Source organism: Branchiostoma floridae, chromosome 7, assembly GCF_000003815.2.
Source record: "Branchiostoma floridae strain S238N-H82 chromosome 7, Bfl_VNyyK, whole genome shotgun sequence".
NCBI lineage: Eukaryota > Metazoa > Chordata > Leptocardii > Amphioxiformes > Branchiostomatidae > Branchiostoma > Branchiostoma floridae.
The window spans coordinates 1594486-1611074 of NC_049985.1; the positions used below are offsets into that span (position 1 = coordinate 1594486).

At 43.4% G+C, this 16589-nt stretch overlaps 1 protein-coding gene across 1 annotated transcript; it reads right to left on the reverse strand.

The window, feature by feature from the left end:
- Positions 1-493: 493 nt before the first annotated feature.
- Positions 494-16474, reverse strand: LOC118419264 (tudor domain-containing protein 3-like). Its single transcript, XM_035825612.1, has 14 exons — positions 16364-16474; positions 14955-15039; positions 14531-14596; positions 13237-13397; positions 11425-11566; positions 10937-11008; positions 10075-10344; positions 9278-9379; positions 8551-8837; positions 8006-8223; positions 7485-7633; positions 5678-6526; positions 5273-5398; positions 494-2824 (listed from the first exon to the last, which is right to left on the reverse strand). The coding sequence occupies exons 1-14, from the start codon at positions 16399-16401 to the stop codon at positions 2567-2569; spliced, it is 2823 nt and encodes a 940-aa protein (XP_035681505.1). The 5' UTR covers positions 16402-16474; the 3' UTR covers positions 494-2566.
- Between the last annotated feature and the right edge of the window lie 115 nt (positions 16475-16589).

Consider the following 16589-nt stretch of genomic DNA (forward strand, 5'->3'; position numbering starts at 1 on the left):
AAATTGCTACATCTTTCGGTGCATAACACTCCTTGTAATATTTATTATTCTATCTTATATCATGAAAATTTGTGTGGTTTGGGGGAAAACTAAATGGGACCTGATTTTAGAAATAAGTCTTGTCTGTTTGCCTCATTGACCTCTTCTTCGATCTATCATGGCCGCCGCATGAGAAAGGTGTATTAGTGACTGATACTTCACTAATCTTCCTGGAGTCCGGGTGAATGGTACTCATGTTTTACTTGAGTGAAGTAAGGAAAATATGTAAAGTGCCTTTCCCAAGGGCACAAGATCGGTGACATGGCAGGGTTCAAACTCAGGACCTTTAGCCTTAATGCTGATTGCGCCACGCGACCTCACGCAAATGACCCCACTTAAAGACCTCACGCAAACGACCTCACTTTAATATAAACTATTGCGCCCGATTTTTCCCAAACGTTCGGAGTTATTACCGCAAATAAAATGAAATCGTGCAATGTATGTGACCGAGACTCAAGAGACCGTCATAACTTTATCAAGTCACTTAATCTCCCAAAATGCAGAAAAACACTAGGTCTATGCTCTCGTGGAATAAGAAGGGAATATGAAAACACCATAGAAAATCCATTGCCTAGAATTCATTTATATTCAATTAGCAGGTCTTTAAGTAGTACAACTTTTTTCTGAGAAAAGCACCAGTGAGAAAAAAAAAGTTAAGTTCCGTTCCATTCTGGTGCTGTGTACTACCAAACAAGGCATCCTGAAGTAGATTGTTTTACACTCGACTGGCCAGCTTTACATTTTCATAATGCAACATTGTTGAATATATACATACATACATACATGTATCATTTGTGTGTAAAGCTATCTATCTTGCATAAGGATATTATTAACACACGTTATGGAAGACAATTTCATTTCAATCTCTATACAAGGCCACACCAATTTGATTTGGCTTCTTCTCAGATTTGAAACAAATTAAAAAAACAATGGTCTATTTTGCTACAAAGGATTCTGTTTTGTGGAGTATCCGACAAGTGGGTCCAACAAGAAAAAATGGTTTTGTCTCGGTACCTGTACCCCTAGTCAGATGGGAAATTTAGTACCTGGAACTGAATATGGTCAGATTCAAGTCTTGTCCTCTTCTAGTTTTTTCCTCTTGCAGTTTCAGTTTTACTCTAAAACGTCCAAGATATGAGCACAAAATAAAGTGGTGTGGCCAAAGCTCAGGTCTACATTGGTGTGAGGTATTTGTCAATAGCATACAATGTACAAAGTAATGTTTCGAAACAAACATGCACCCTGAATTCAGGCACTTAAAGGGGGAGCAAGAGCCACCCTTGTCATCCACTGGTCTCCTGGGAGTACTGAATAAAGTAACACTTTTCTGGTCATGTCTCTGTTCATCTTAGCATACCAGTATCCAGGTAGACAAATCTGTACATGATTCTCAATAGTAAATCACTTCTAATTAATATACATGTGAGACTAGTTCTATTCAGCTGCATTGGTGATATCATTTCCTACGTTTCACCTTTCACGCTCATTTCTGCTTACCTTAGAAACTAGGGATATTTCTTCACTGCAATGTCTTGAATCGTTCTAGCTATCATAAAGAGCTACATGTGCTACAAGTGAATCAACTTGTAGCCCTAGTGTGAGTCCTTATATTACTCCCTTACATGTACGTGTGAATCAGTGAAAGACACCTTTCTTGGATCCTGTTCAAAAGCTGAGCAACCAGACAGAGAGCAAAAACTAGTACTGTATTACAAGGAACTCATAATTTGTGGGGATAACTCACACCCTCTATGAATCAAAAGTCTACATTTTCATTTTTTGAATTTTGCAATCTTTGAGTACTTTCAGTTTGTAAAATTTCAGAATTCCTTTCAACTTATTGTAACACTTTGATATAACAAAAAAAAGGTTCATCGTTATGAAAATCAACTACACATTCCATATCATGTTGAAACGTAGGGATTTTCCTTCAGTGCCCTTGTAATTACAAAAATAACTTTACAAATCAAATATCAATCTTTTCTTTTTCTTAAACTTTGCTTGCAGTATATATCTACATTCTGCATTTGCTCTTTGCATATTTTCGCCTATATTGTAGTAACTATATGGAAGGGCAACTTGTGTTGGCATAAAGGACCTGTTTTGTCCTATCTTTAAATACTCTGTGCTAAACTGAAATAAACCTTTTATATTGGAAGGCTTAAACGTGCAGGGCTCGAAATACCACATGCGTGTGGCAAATACTCTCAGACCAAACTCCCACTGGTGCAAGTTGCTTTATTTGCTCTATCTGCCGTTACCTAACATTAGAAAAAGCATACACACACCTAGAATATTATCTCTCCTTGAAAGGTAAAAAAAAATAACTCTAAATCAAAAAATAAGCCTAAATTCTTCATGTTTTACTCACACACATTTCTAAATTTTATAAGAGAAGGTATAGGATTAATAGTCCACTACTATAGGTTATGCAAGTAATCTTCCTTTGATGCAGGTAACTTTTGGCTTAACTTGTACCAGTGCAAGTGGGTCCAACAGTGTATTTCGAGCCCTGACGAAGGCCCCCTTACTCAGGGGATTGTTTCTTCTTCGCGGGTGGTTGGTAGATGGGTAGGGCGGGTCGGCTGGGTTTCTTGGGCTCCTTGGGTTGTTCCCTGGGTCCCCTTCCGTGGGTCGGGGCAGACTGGGCGCGATCCTGGGGCGGTCTCCGTCGATCGCCGCTCCGGTGGAACTCCAAAGTGGTGTTGATGTCCCCCTGGTATGGCTCGTATTTCTGGTTAGCGCTTGGTGTCACACCCGTGGACACAGGATCTGGGGAGTCCATCTAGAGGAAGGAGTAAGACAAAACAGTCACCTACAGATATAATGTAGTTGTGACCCACTGAGTGCCTAGCCTGGGTACCATCCGGATAGTAGTTTGCTCCTATGTTCGCTTCTGCTATCCGTCTGGAGATGTGCGCATTCAAACCGTTTGGCGGTAACGTCAGTTAATGAGCGAATCTAGGAATAGGTTCTACAGCGCTTGTTCGATGACAACAGGCCTCCCACGAGCGGGCGGAGGGCTTGTCCAGCGTTGGAACGTCTGTTCGAACGAGCTCTTGAATCCATTCCATATTTCGCTCATGTGTAGGGACCAATCAGCGCCTGCTTCCAAAATTTGGACGATTCCAGACGTTAAGATGGTCCGCGTTCCCAGACAGAAGCACAGAGAAGCGACTGTATATAGTGTATAATGAATGTCAGAGCTAGAAGCGACTGTATATAGTATATAATGAACGCCAGAGCAAACTACTTTCCGGATGGTACCCAGGCTACTGAGTGCCTACATGTTCACGTACATCGTGCCTGTTGTGAGCACCACTATAACCTAGTCTCCATCTGCAAAATGTTTCAGCTATATCAGCCATAAGTAGAAGTTGTAAAATAGAGGAGACGCTACATGCATGTAGCTACTTGATTGACTTACACAATTAGGCAAGCATATGATGATGATGACCTGCCAAAACCACAATCAAAAAAATTAAAAACTGTTTTACGTCGACTGATGCTAAACATTCAGGTATGCCAAATAGCAATTATGCAGGCAACTGGATATGATTTTGGACAGTCAAACATTTCAGGTAACATCCGTTATCTTTCTCCAGTGACATTTAAGGTATCTTGCTATCTGCAGTCTGACCATTTCCAAAATCATTGTTGTTGGGTGTCCATCCCTCTAAGAAGTAAGATGATGGTATCCAATTGCTATTTGGTGATCTTATGACATGGATGTATAACCTTAATCAACATAAAAGACAGGGGTCTAGCCAGCATCCGTTTTTCCGTGAATTGACGGAAATTTGCTGCGTGTGACGGAAATTTTTTTAAACCAATCCGTTAACCTTGACGAACAAAAATTAGCTACAGGCGGCTTGGGGACGCTGTCCACGGTCGGAAAGCCAAACACTGTTTGTTTTGCTATTGTTATGATTGTTGACGTAGCCTTTCGCATACGATAATCTCATTAAAAACCTGTTTTTCAAGGTCTCAGTTCCGTCTTTCTAACTTAATTTTCGCGGTTTTCGCAACAATGGGAATTGGCTGACGGAAAACAATTTCGAGCTGGCTAGAGCCGTGGTAAAAGAGTACATGTAGCTGCAACAAACTAAGGATACATATAACATCCTTGCTCCTAAGAACATAACAACCAACGTCAGGCACTAGTGCTACAGAATAGATGTTGGAGTAGCACTGAGACATATGGGAGACTCTGGTGAAGTCAAACTCCACAAAATAACCTTCCCCCAACAAAGGTATGACCCATGCAGCAGATGAGCAATGGTTACAGTGCAAGGCGGCATGATGGGGGTTAAAGTACCTATGGGCCTGTAGCTTACAGGTCAGTGTCGCCTCTTTCCTTGCTACAGACATGTGGGAAGAGGTACAGTCGTGAACAGTCTTATCAGATCGGCACATCACCGGTTAACTCTTTGTACTGTTAAAGTTAAAGTTGCCCATGAATCTGTACATGTAACAATGCTTAGGGGTGGCACCCATCTCCATTTCTGTAGCCCTTGGGCCACACATTTGTGCAAGCCACTACAGCTGGTGGCTAGTCCACTGGTAGTGATGTGTGTATTACTCCCATACTCTTCCTAGAAGAGAAAGCTGCATGTACCCCCTTCAAAACAGCCATACTTTCTTCAATAAACCATGTAGTTTGGGTTCTATTGCACCTGTGTTTACCTGGAAACCAAGGTACTACTACCCTCCTGTGTTGATAGAAAAAAGAGAACAAGACAGTGTTTTACAAATAATTGTCTCCTTTAAACCAAACCACAATCAGCAACCTTTTATCAAGCTTAGAATGAGGTATGTCTGTGACTTGATGTAGACAGTCGTTTCTACCTCATTTTTCTTACAACTTTATTCATTTGAAGAAAATTGCACACATGCAAGTGTAAAGGGCATTTCTGTTTGCATTGGAGTTGATGATGATAATTAACATAATATCATTAGATATTTATACATAATATCAATACAAACTATGACTTACCCATTGGGAATGTTCCATTAACAAGCTTAGAATGAAGAATATCTGTGACCCAAAGTAGACAGTTCAAACTTGTTTCTACCTTATTTCCTATAGATTTTATATGAAAATCACACACATGACATAAGTGTAAAGGGCATGACAGATTTTTCGTTTGCCACATATATATTGGTGTTGATGATGTTGGAAAACAAAATATCATTTAATATCTATGACTAATAATGTTACACAATGACTTACCCATCCTCCGCCGTGCAAGGGTCGGATGTTGAACATCTCCACCTCTTCGTAATTCTCGTACTCTGTGAACAGCACTACTGCAGTACGGCCGTTGGGCGCCACGTCCGTAACCATCGCGGGATAGAACTGCACAGAGCAGAACAGACAGGAAATTAGCCTGGGTACCATACAGATAGCAGTTCACTTCGACTTGTATTATACACTTTATACAGTCGCTTCTCGCTCCAACTTTTATGATACACTATATACAGTCACTTCTCAAATTTTGGACGAGGGCACTGATTGGTCCACACACGAGTGAATTAAAGAATGGGTTTAAGCGCTCACTTGAAGTCGAACAGGCGTTCCAACAAACGAAAATATGATTATGATTTTTTTTCCAAAACCCAAGAAACAACAGTCTACCTTCCCATCCTCCCAGTATCTGGCCAGGCAGTGGTCGTTTCTTCTCCACTTCCTCTGGCCTCCGTCCCCCCCATGTCTGGGCTGGTTGGTACGGTCCGCTCCCTGCCTCTGCCCCCCACCTCTGTCCTCGTAGCTCCCTTGTCTGTTGTTCATCCTCCTGCCGTCGTTACGGTCCTGATGCTGCGGCCTCGGATTGTTCCTGTCGCCACGGTGATGATAACCGTCTCGCTGGTTTTCCTGGAAGTCCTGATGTTGCTGCTTCGGATTATTCCTGTCACCACGGTGATGATAACCATCCCGCTGGTTTTCCTGGAAGTGTTCGTTCTGTCCCCGGAATTCCGGCCTCCTGGGATTTCCCCCCTCCTGTTGTCTGTTTGGTTCGTTCCGCCGGTGGTCTCGGTAAGAATCATTATTCTGCCCGCGGAACTCCTGATTCTCCGTTTTCCCACCCCGCTGTTGTTCCCTCGCGTCGCGGTTTCCGGGCCTGTTGCCCTGCTCCCCACCTCCTCTCCTCGCGTCCCTGTAGTTGTCATGCCGACCGTGAGGTCCGTTACTCCTGGAATCTTCCCTCTGTCTACCAAACTCATCAAAGTTCTGCCTGTTGTCCTGTCTGTTGTCACCTTTCCTGCCCCGACCGACATCCTCCTGGTACCCTCTGTTGTAGTTACTGTCGGTGCCGCCTGTACCCCTCCCCCGGCCCCCACCCCCTCGGTCGTGTCTGCCCCCCCTACCACGGCCCCCTCGACTCCCCCTGCCTCCATCGTACGGTCTGGAGTCGTTGAAGTGCTGCCCCCCCTCCCTGTTCTGATGGTCATACTGCTGCCTGCCACCTGGCTGGTTCCTCTGGCCCTGGTGGGACAATAAGGGTAAAGTAAGACTAAGAAATAATCATTCTGCATAGGGCTGGGTACCGGTACAGAAAATTCAGGTCCAGGTCCGGTTCAGGTCCAAAGGATCAGGTCCAGGTCCGGACCTGAACCTGGACCTGATGCAGTATGACTCATACCAATGGTCCATTTCACTACAAAGAAATCTGTTTGGTGAAGTATTAGACTTACACTGACGTTTTAAAATCCTACAACGCTAACTGCACCTGTACGATTGACGGTAAAACTTGGTAGAAATTACTATAAACTCTACTCTACTTCGCTCTTGTTATTTTCTTCCACCTGCAGGCGTCAAAACGTGTGAATGCCTGATAAAGTAATCTGTTAATTTTCTAATCGGTCCAACATCCGGTCCACCTAATTTTTTCAGGTCCGGTTTTTCTGGACCGGTCCAATAAGAAAAACCGGTTTTGTACCTGTACGCTGTACCAATACCCAGCCCTAATTCTGCATAATAGGTAACCTGCCATTAGGCATTACACAACAGTTTTCTAGAGTAAGTACAAGGTCCTTGAGGGGAAGAGGAAACGGGGACATCCTAAAACTACATGGACATGCGCTGTGGTTAAAGACCTAGCGGCCATTGGGATCCCCTGGGATGCTGGGTAACCCCCAATAAGGGTTACCCCCAAATAGCCCCCCCCTCAACATGGGGGGGAGGGGGAGATTTCAGTTCCCAGGTTAGGGCAGGCAGGCCCTCTGCCTGGCATGGAAAGACTCAACAGAGGGCCAGGCAGGGCATTCCATTGTAGAAGTTAAGTTCTATGAAATATTGAAAACTTGTGTTTGTGCGAGCGTATATGGTCTGGTATTTAAAGTGGTGGTTCCCCCGGCTGCACCCTTATCACAGACTTACATGTATGTCCCGCATGGGATGCAGAGGATAAGTAAGTAAGTAAGTAATTTCCCTTGACACTTACCCTGAAGTCATTGTTGTTCCTCTGCCCGTAGAACTGAGAGTCTCCCACCTGCGGCCAGCCCTGCCCATCGTAGTGGTTTTCCCTCCCCCCCTGGGGCTTGTTGTACCTGGGGGGCTGGCTGGTCTGGGCACCGGGGCTGGGCTTCGAGTCTGGGGACAAGTATAAGGGAAAGGAATATATCTTTAGTCTTCACCATTTAAGAAAGCAAGCAACTCCCATGCATTAGAATATGGTAGCTGAATAAATGTAATTTTACCTCTTTGTTTGTTCTTAGTTAACCTTAAGGCTTAACGCTTTTTTGTGTCATAGCCCCCAGTTATGTGTGCTGCACAATACAAGCAAGCGCTGCTTTTGGTCTTTGTGTTGTGGTGAGGTGAGGTTGTGGCAGTCCAAATAAAGTTAAAAATAGAACTTGTCAGAAGATATTTACATCTACTTGCAATGTCAGCAAAACCTGATTCTGTAATGATAGTCTCTGTTTACATTGAAAAAACATTATAAATACATTTTTGCCAACCCACCATCTATTTTCAAGTTATCAATCTTGGACTCCAGGATGAAGTCGAACAGCGTGGCGGGTCCTGATGGTCTGGTACTCACATCCTCCTCCTCCTCATCACCCCTCCCTCGCCTCCCACGGCCTCTTCCTGTGAAGAAACAGAGAAAGAGCTTTATCCAATCTGTCTCAGTAGTAAACTGTCTTCTGCTTAGAAACAGCACAATTACAGTACTCGCTTTGCTTCAGGAAGTAATTTCAAGTTAGACAAACCTAGGACAAACTCATTGAAAAGTACATTTAGGTATAGAGCAACATCATTGTGAAACAGGCAACACAGGTGAATTTTCTATTGTCCATCCCTGAAGTTACGGAGAAAGTGTGTAAAAAAAAAAACAGCCAAAAATCAGTGGTAGGATAGCCAAACCAGGCGACACCAGCTGAACATCTAGCAATATACTTCAAGGGCTGCCACTGTCCTCTCTCTGTCCCATGTCATGTACACTGTCCTGTCATCAGTGTGACAATGATGCATGCAGGATCATGATGACTTTAAGTGAAAGTTCTCACCTCTGCCCCCGTCCTCCCTCTGTCCCCTGTCCCCTGCCTGTCACCAGTATGAGTATGACAATGACACATGACACATTCTGAGTGACAGTTCTCACCTCTGCCCCTGTCCTCCCTCTGTCCCCTGTGCCCTGCCTGTCACCAGTGTGACAATGACACATGACACATTCTGAGTGACAGTTCTCACCTCTGCCCCTGTCCTCCCTCTGTCCCCTGTGTCCCCTGTCCGGCCTGTCACGCCCCTGTCCCTGTCCTTGTCCTTGTCTGGTCACCAGTGTGTTGATGGCCTCCTGTAAAAGATGAAACTTTACTGCCTTTTTGCAAGTCTCCAAATGACTAGCTACACAGGCTATGGGGAGAATACTTTGTCATGGGAGCTTAACTACATAGGTTTGGATTACGGCTGTGTATTTTAATACCCGTACCTGCACTGTACCTGCAAAAAAGGTACAGGTCCGGACCTAAACATTTGTGTACCTGTACCTGTACCTAAACTAACTAAAGCACTATTGGACATCACTTTTTAATACTACAAATAGGTAAAACCTGAATCAACAATCATAATTGTGATCAAAATGCAGTTGAAAATTTAGGAAACTTCATTTTAAAGCGCAACCATCCATATCCCGTAGGAACGTCTGGTGGAGGCTACCATTCTTTGCCACCAATGGACCATAGCAACACAAATAAACATACATTATGGACATACCAAATTTTAAAAAATCCCCACCTGTACGTCTCCGCTGTTCTGCCTGAGACTGGCCACAGAGTCCTGTCTGCTGAACCCCATCTCCACAAGCTTCTGTACTGACTTCTCCTCGACCTGGGAAGACTGGGAGAACACAACACAATTTATCTATCTATTTATTGAAATTTACCAACTTTGTGGAAGGATTAACATTACAGGTGACTATCACCTTTTCAAGATTGTAAGTTTGAGAGAGTGTAAAGTTTATCCTATCACACAGGGAAAGACCACTACGATCTTTTTTTTCATGTGGAGGTTTTGATGTGAGGCTCTCAGCCTCTCTCCTGAAAAAAAGGGATAGCTCGTTTTCAACATACTTGAGAGGACATCCATGCTCTAAGCTTGGTACTCGTTTTCACCCGAGCCTAGCAAGAAAATAGATGTAAAATGCCTTTCCTAAAGATACGATATTGGGACCTACTAGAGATTTGAAAGTAGAACCTTTAGCCAGCAACCTTGACCACAAGATCACCTGGCCACCTGTTCACCATGCTACAAAAATCAACTTAAGCTCACTAAAATCTAATCTTTTACTTTTCACTGTTTCTTTTCTAATGTCTTTCATTTCATATCTATTTATTGTGCATTTGGTATATAAGTTACATTTTGTTTCCAATTATCACTGTATATAACATTTATGGTTTTTATTATTTACTTGAATGTGTATTTTGTTTGTTTTGGGGAGACAACCTGCAGAGGTGGCATGTCACCTGTTTTGTCTCCCCTCCATTTTATATGGAAAATGCAATAAATAAATAAATAATGTCGAAGTAACTCACCTCGTTGGACAGTTCCCTGTAGACCCCCTGAGGCCTGTTCTCGCCCCTCCTGTCCGCCGGCCCTCCCCACTTCTTCTCGGGGACGGCGGTCGCGGGCAGACTGCCCGTCCCCCCGAACGTCTTCGTGCCCTCCTTGGATTTGCTGACCTCGGCGATCACGGCCTTCCTCTGCTCCGAGAACTCGTCGGCTTCTTCTGACTCTGTCTCCTTCTTGGGCAGACTTTTCTTGTTCCTTAAGTCCTTGGTGGCCACCGCACCACCGGACACTCTCTGTGGGGTAAGAAGAAAACAGTCAAGAATTTTCAAACCCAGAGTGTCTTAAAGCCCTCTTACAAATCAAGAATTTAGCTTTGGCGACATGTCGGCGAGCTCTAGTTGGGCAATTTCAGCTGAAGAACGGCCGACGTCTTAGCAACTACGTGGGCTTCTGACGATTTTTAGCAGCTTGGCCGATGTTCGGGCATCACTGAAAGCTGCGCTTAAATTCAGTGAGGCCTCGGTGACAAATTCTGAACCTTTTATGAGATTTCAGATTGGTCTATAGTAAAACTCCCGTTAATATTATTATTTTTAGGTCCTTAAGTCCTTGATAGCCACTACACCAATGGACACCCTCTGTGGTGTCAGAACAAAACAGTCAGGATTCTTGGATAACAAGATTCTTTGCACCCAAGTGTTCACCCATCTGTCACCTTCCTCAGGGTAACAATCCTGACTGGATCACATTGTACTGCAGCCATAGGTGTCACTACTTACAGAAGCTGTACTGCTTTCTGTATCTGATGTTATATCTTAGTACACTTGGTACAAGAATCTGATCATTAACAGTTAATCAGCAGTTAAGGTAATGAGTGTCTCAAACCTGTCCGAACGGTACGAACGGTGGGGCACCACCCTCCACCTTCACGTTGGCTCGAGAGTGATGCGCCAGTTTCTGTGGAAGAACACAGTCACATCACAACAGGTTACAGGTCAAGCTGGATAAGCCCCCCCCCTTCCCCCTCCAAAAAAAAAACTGAATGATTCACAAGCAATTTTTATTACACAACACTCCTTCCCAGTTTTCGTGCCAGGCATGTTTCCTTGTAGTCATGAGATACACATGCCCCAGTAACCCCCTAGCCTGCAAGCTTCATGCCCCCAGCACTTCCCCTTGATAATTTGGAATGAAATGCTAGAGGGAACACTTCTCTAACTTTATTACATTGTCCAACTTGGAATTTACAGGAAAAAATATTGCTTTAGTTGTTGCTATACAAATGAATGTATAGCCTTATCACAAAGACAATGAATGAAGAATACAATATCCATGGCAGTAGTGATATTCATGTAATAAATAAGAAAACTCACTCTTTGAATGTCCCATCTGGAGAAGAGTTTTTCCACCTGCCCCCCTAAAACCTTCACATTGGATCCTTCCAACATCAGGAACCCATTACTGATGGCAATGGAACCGGTCAGCTTCACTTTTGTGCCAGGAGGGGTGGACAGGCTGTGGAGAAAAAAAGGAGAATTTAGAAGATGTCAGAAGTTTTGGAAATGTTTCTTTTAGGAATCTAAAATATCTGACAAATATAGCTATGGCAAACAATAAAATCATCATGTTGAAATAAAATAAATGATGATGATAAGATAAAAATAACAATAAAAGCAATGAAATGTTATGCTATAATGCTATCAAACTGTTCGTAATAAAATTCACAGGAAGAAGAAGACCGATGAAGATGACAGGACAGGGGGTTGTTTGGAAAAGAAACAAGACTGGCAATAAAAATGTATTATTGCCATGACGACGATTGGGGGTACAACAATACAGCTCAAATCAGAAATAGACTGGAACTTCCCTGTCGCACTATCCCTGGCACAATATACGAGCCCACCTGTAACATAAAACTACAGCCAGCAGAAATGTACTATCCCTGGTACAGCACAATGGTCTGCCAGTAACCCAAACCTACAGCTGAGCACTACAGTGTGTACTGGAGATTAAAAAATAAGGAAGAACCAACTGTTTCCCGCACTTCCGTCCTTGAATGACTTTCTTGCATCTAACCAACATGGCTGTCCTACTTCGTAATATTCCAGTCCTTGGATAGTGTAATAGGCCTTGAACAATTATGTTTGGCTCTGAATATGATAACCATTTGGATGCCATCGTTCAAGATCATGACCTCTATATGAAGTATTTCCTGTCTGCCTGTGGCGTATGGCTTGAACAAGCTCTAGAAAAGAAAATGTATCCTTCATAACATAACATAACAACCAAGACAACGTGATCCATTGTGCAGAGTTTCCCTGTCTAGTTTCAAAGGACAAATTCCTCCAGGGAGCAAGGATCAGCAAGTGTGACCTACAGTCCACCATTGCATACCAGAGATACATCTGGAACAGATTTGGGGGGGGGGGGAGGGCTTGAATACCCAGCATACTGCATTCCTGTGGAAAAATTCCTGTGCAATTCCTAGAATTTTTGCAGACTGAATGCAATATATACCACTTGACGACTCCCCTGAGGCGTCGTCAAAAAATACAGAAGCAAGGGCACAACAACAGAGCCTACAAGGGATTCGCACCCAGGACCTTTGCATACTGGGTGGAATACCTTATGTACAATGCCACAAAAAGAAAAGAAAAGAAAGACCCCCACACCTGAGTTGCTGCACCTGTGGGACCTCCAACCCGATGCAGGTGGTGTGGCCGTCAGTCATCTGCACCTTCAACATCCAAGGGGCGTGGCCAGACTTTACATTCCGAGTTATATACCTTTCATACAATAAAAAAACACACCTGAGTTGCTGCACCTGTGCGACCTCCAGCCCGATGCAGGTGGTGTGGCCGTCAGTCATCTGCACCTTCAGCATCCGGGGGGCGTGGCCAGACTTTACATTCCGAGTCGAATACCTTTCATACAATACAACAATTAAACTAACCCACCTGAGTTGCTGCACCTGTGTGAAATGTAGGACCTTTACATTCCAAGTTGAATAGCTTACAATACAACAAACAGAAGAAAACCCACCTGAGTTGCTGCACCTGTGCCACCTCCAGCCCGATGCAGGTGTGGCCGTCAGTCATCTGCACCTTAAGCAACAGGGGGCGTGGCCAGACTTTACATTCCGAGTTATATACCTTTCATACAATACAACAATAAAACTAACACACCTGAGTTGCTGCACTTGTGCGACCTCCAGCCCGATGCAGGTGGTGTGGCCGTCAGTCATCTGCACCTTCAGCATCCGGGGGGCGTGGCCGGACTCCTCGTTAGCCTTGGGCGCCGACACGTTCCGAACCTTCGTCACTTGGAGGACACATGGACCAATCAGCTGGAAGGTAAGTTTGATGGGGATTATTACCATATTTGGTCGTTAACATTCCAGGAAATATTAAGAAATGAAGACCTTGTCTTAATTCTCTCTTTAAATTGGAAAAAAAAAGAATGCACTAGTACAGTAAGAAGAGAAAACAGAAGCAATGCACTGTAACATTTGTAATGTGCACCTTACGCAGGGAAGCAGATCCTCTGGCAGGTAGAAACTTTAGATCGACCAGAGATACTTCTTGGTAATTTCCGTCATCAAGATGTCTCAGAACACAATGTACCCATTTAACTTTAAAAGTCCATATTGCGGAATGGGTAAATCAACAGCATCCACGCTTCATAACTCAATTCACTTGCACCCCCATTCAATTTCTTTTGTAGAAAAAAACCTCGGCAGTTAATCATAATAAAGTCACATTTGGGGTGATCAGAAAGCCAAGATCTTCCCTGCCCGCCCTCGGTAGCCAGGCAGTGGTCGACACACACACAGACAACCACCCAGGAGAACCCTGGGATAGCAGCCGCGAGCAGTCAACCACAACACACAGAATGCGCCACCTGGCCGGAAGGGGGGCTCTGCGAATGGATTGACTGTTACATCATGTCACCCATGTAATAGTATCCTAGTAACTTAACTTCGAGGTAGAACAAGACTGGAAAAGGAAGATTTCGCGGTATTTTATAAATCCCACAAATGAAAGATGATTGTAGTCCTCTGTACTTCACCAATACATTGGCGACACCACTGTGAACATTAGTAGAAGTACACAGTGGTCTATTGATCTTTTATGTCACTGCTCACTGCTCACTGTTGTACATCTCCACTATCCATATTTTGTCTTATTGATTTTGCTGTAATTGATGTGATCAGAAGGGATACAGGACAAGAGGCAGACAGCATTGATTGGAAATGCGATGCTGGAAAGGGACCTCTGATCAGCCACAGTGGTTTGGGTCAGATTGGCTAGGAAGGCACCTGACATAAGTCATAAGTCAAGTCATACAGCCAAGACTGACCAACTGGCTGGGGGCTAATTATGATAAGAGCTTGCCTGAAGTTTTAGAACTAATTATTTTTGCTGATTTGGTGTGAAAAGAATTGTTTTGTCTCTTTTTTCAGATAGAGGGAGAACTCACTTCACTGCTGCCTCCCCTGCTGATATCTTCAGGCAGAAACTTCTCTCCTATAGACCTCAGGTCCTCCTGGAATGAAAATAATGGCTTAAGTTGTCACTTCAGTTAATACTAGTACTGGGAAAAACAAGCTTTTTATTAAAAAAATCTCCTGCATCCGGAAGGATGAATAAAATATTATAAGCCCTTACACTGTTACATGTGCCAAATACCCGACCGTTACTCAAGCAACTGGTCATGGATATGGTTTGGAAACAGTTTCAGACGTTTCAGATAGAATCTACTAACTTCCGTCAGTGACAAATATAGTGAACATGATGACAAAATCTTAAGCACAGGACTACAAGTTGGAAGAACTACCAGGGAAGTACAATCCCTTACAATTAATAAGTTAAGTAACCATACAAAGTAGCAGCTGTAGACTTACGTCCAGAGCCTTCCTCACGATGCCATCTATAGTGGTGATGTTGTTCTCCTGTTTCAGCGCTGCAATCCCCTCTGCTGACAGGTGCCTGCAACAGATACATTTCTTCAGTGAATAGTCATCTTTTATGGGGGCAGCCTTTCTTTGTTTCATCAGGTTAGTATGCCACAAATATTTTGCATAAGCTGTCTGTACATATGTAAATACTTTACATTTTGGGACCACATCTGAACTGTGAGCAGCGACACCTGTCCTGCAGTACAATGTGAACCAGTCAAATTGCCCTGAAGAAGGTGACAGATGGTCACCAAAACGCTGGTGAGAATAAAGCAATGGTTGTGTAAAAAGAGTCTCTTTATTCTACATAATCAGACACACTTTTTTTTATAAAAATCTTCCATAACTCCATACTTAGATATCATTTGTGTCGAGCACGCAGCCCTCTGCCAGGTACTAGGGAACTGTAGTAGGCAAGTAGCGTAATATTCTAATCTCCAAGCACATCCTATGGTGCCGTAAGAAAGTATCAAAGCTGGCCAAGGAGTACAGCTGGCCAAAGGCAGTCATCAGCCACTCCGGTAGTCTAACACACTCCTAGGCCAGCTTCACTCCTCTGGCAGCTTTTGATCTTATTCTACCGTAGGATCTGCTTGGAGATTACTGATTAGTAAAATTCCAGGTTTGGGCCAAAGTGGTATCAGGACATTTAATCACCTTGACAGTTTGGACCCTAGCTAATATGAACATGTTGGCACCAGGCCTAGGATAGTTAAGCTTTAGGGTTAACCCCCCTGGACCTGGTAGGGTCAATATAAAACCGTCCAAGGGGAAAAACTATCCAGGTTGCCAAAACATCAGGGAATTCCTCTCTAGATCGATCACAAGTCTACATGGTTTATGAATTTACCTGAATTGAACTGAAAATAGTTCCTTTTAGGGGTACATTTTTCCTGATTAATGAAGGTAATGTCAAACTCCTCGCGTTTCAAAATCAACATATAATTTCTGGTTTCGTACGAAGGGAGCAAATATCACACAATGTGTGATATGACAAACTGACAAAGCATAAATTTTAGAGATAGGGGCAACAACTCTTATAGTCCACGTGTTGTTTGCATAATAGAATTATTGGTAATTATTGGTTATTCATTTTACAGGGTTGACATTTTTGGTTTACAAAAAAAAAGGAAATATCTCATTATCAAAATCCTTCAGCAGATAATAATTTTTCGGTTTCGAAGGAGACGGTGTGGTGGGGGGAGGGGGGCGTCCATTCGTAGTGGCTCACCACAATAAGGATGACGTAACGACTGATATAAAGAGCACAGAATTGTTGTACGGATACAATACTTTCTGTTACTCCTAACTACTGTGTTATATAGGGTGAAGGACAGGAGAAACAGGCGACATACCAGCCTTGCTTCCACAAAACTGCGGCTTCGGCAGCCATCTTTGCCGGATCCTACCGCTTTGTAACAAGCGCTCTCATTGGCTCAACCAATCCTGGTACTGAAGTCCGAAATTTTAATAAAGTCTTGTTATACCAAGTTGTTTTCTGTTTCCTATATACGTAGTGGTTGCTTATGGTATATGTGTATGTTGTAAAGCTTTCATACAGTTTGAATTGTGGTGAAAATA

What these genes read in the sequence shown, in the direction of transcription:
- LOC118419264 (XM_035825612.1), bottom strand. Translation starts at nt 16,401, where the DNA reads ATGGCTGCCGAAGCCGCAGTTTTGTGGAAGCAAGGCTG. An exon ending in GTTTTGTGGAAGCAAGGCTG is followed by an intron (nt 15,040 to 16,363) that starts GTATGTCGCCTG and finishes TATCTGTTGCAG; the next exon opens with GCACCTGTCAGCAGAGGGGA. An exon ending in AGAACAGCGGAGACGTACAG is followed by an intron (nt 8,838 to 9,277) that starts GTGGGGATTTTT and finishes CATCTTTTACAG; the next exon opens with GAGGCCATCAACACACTGGT.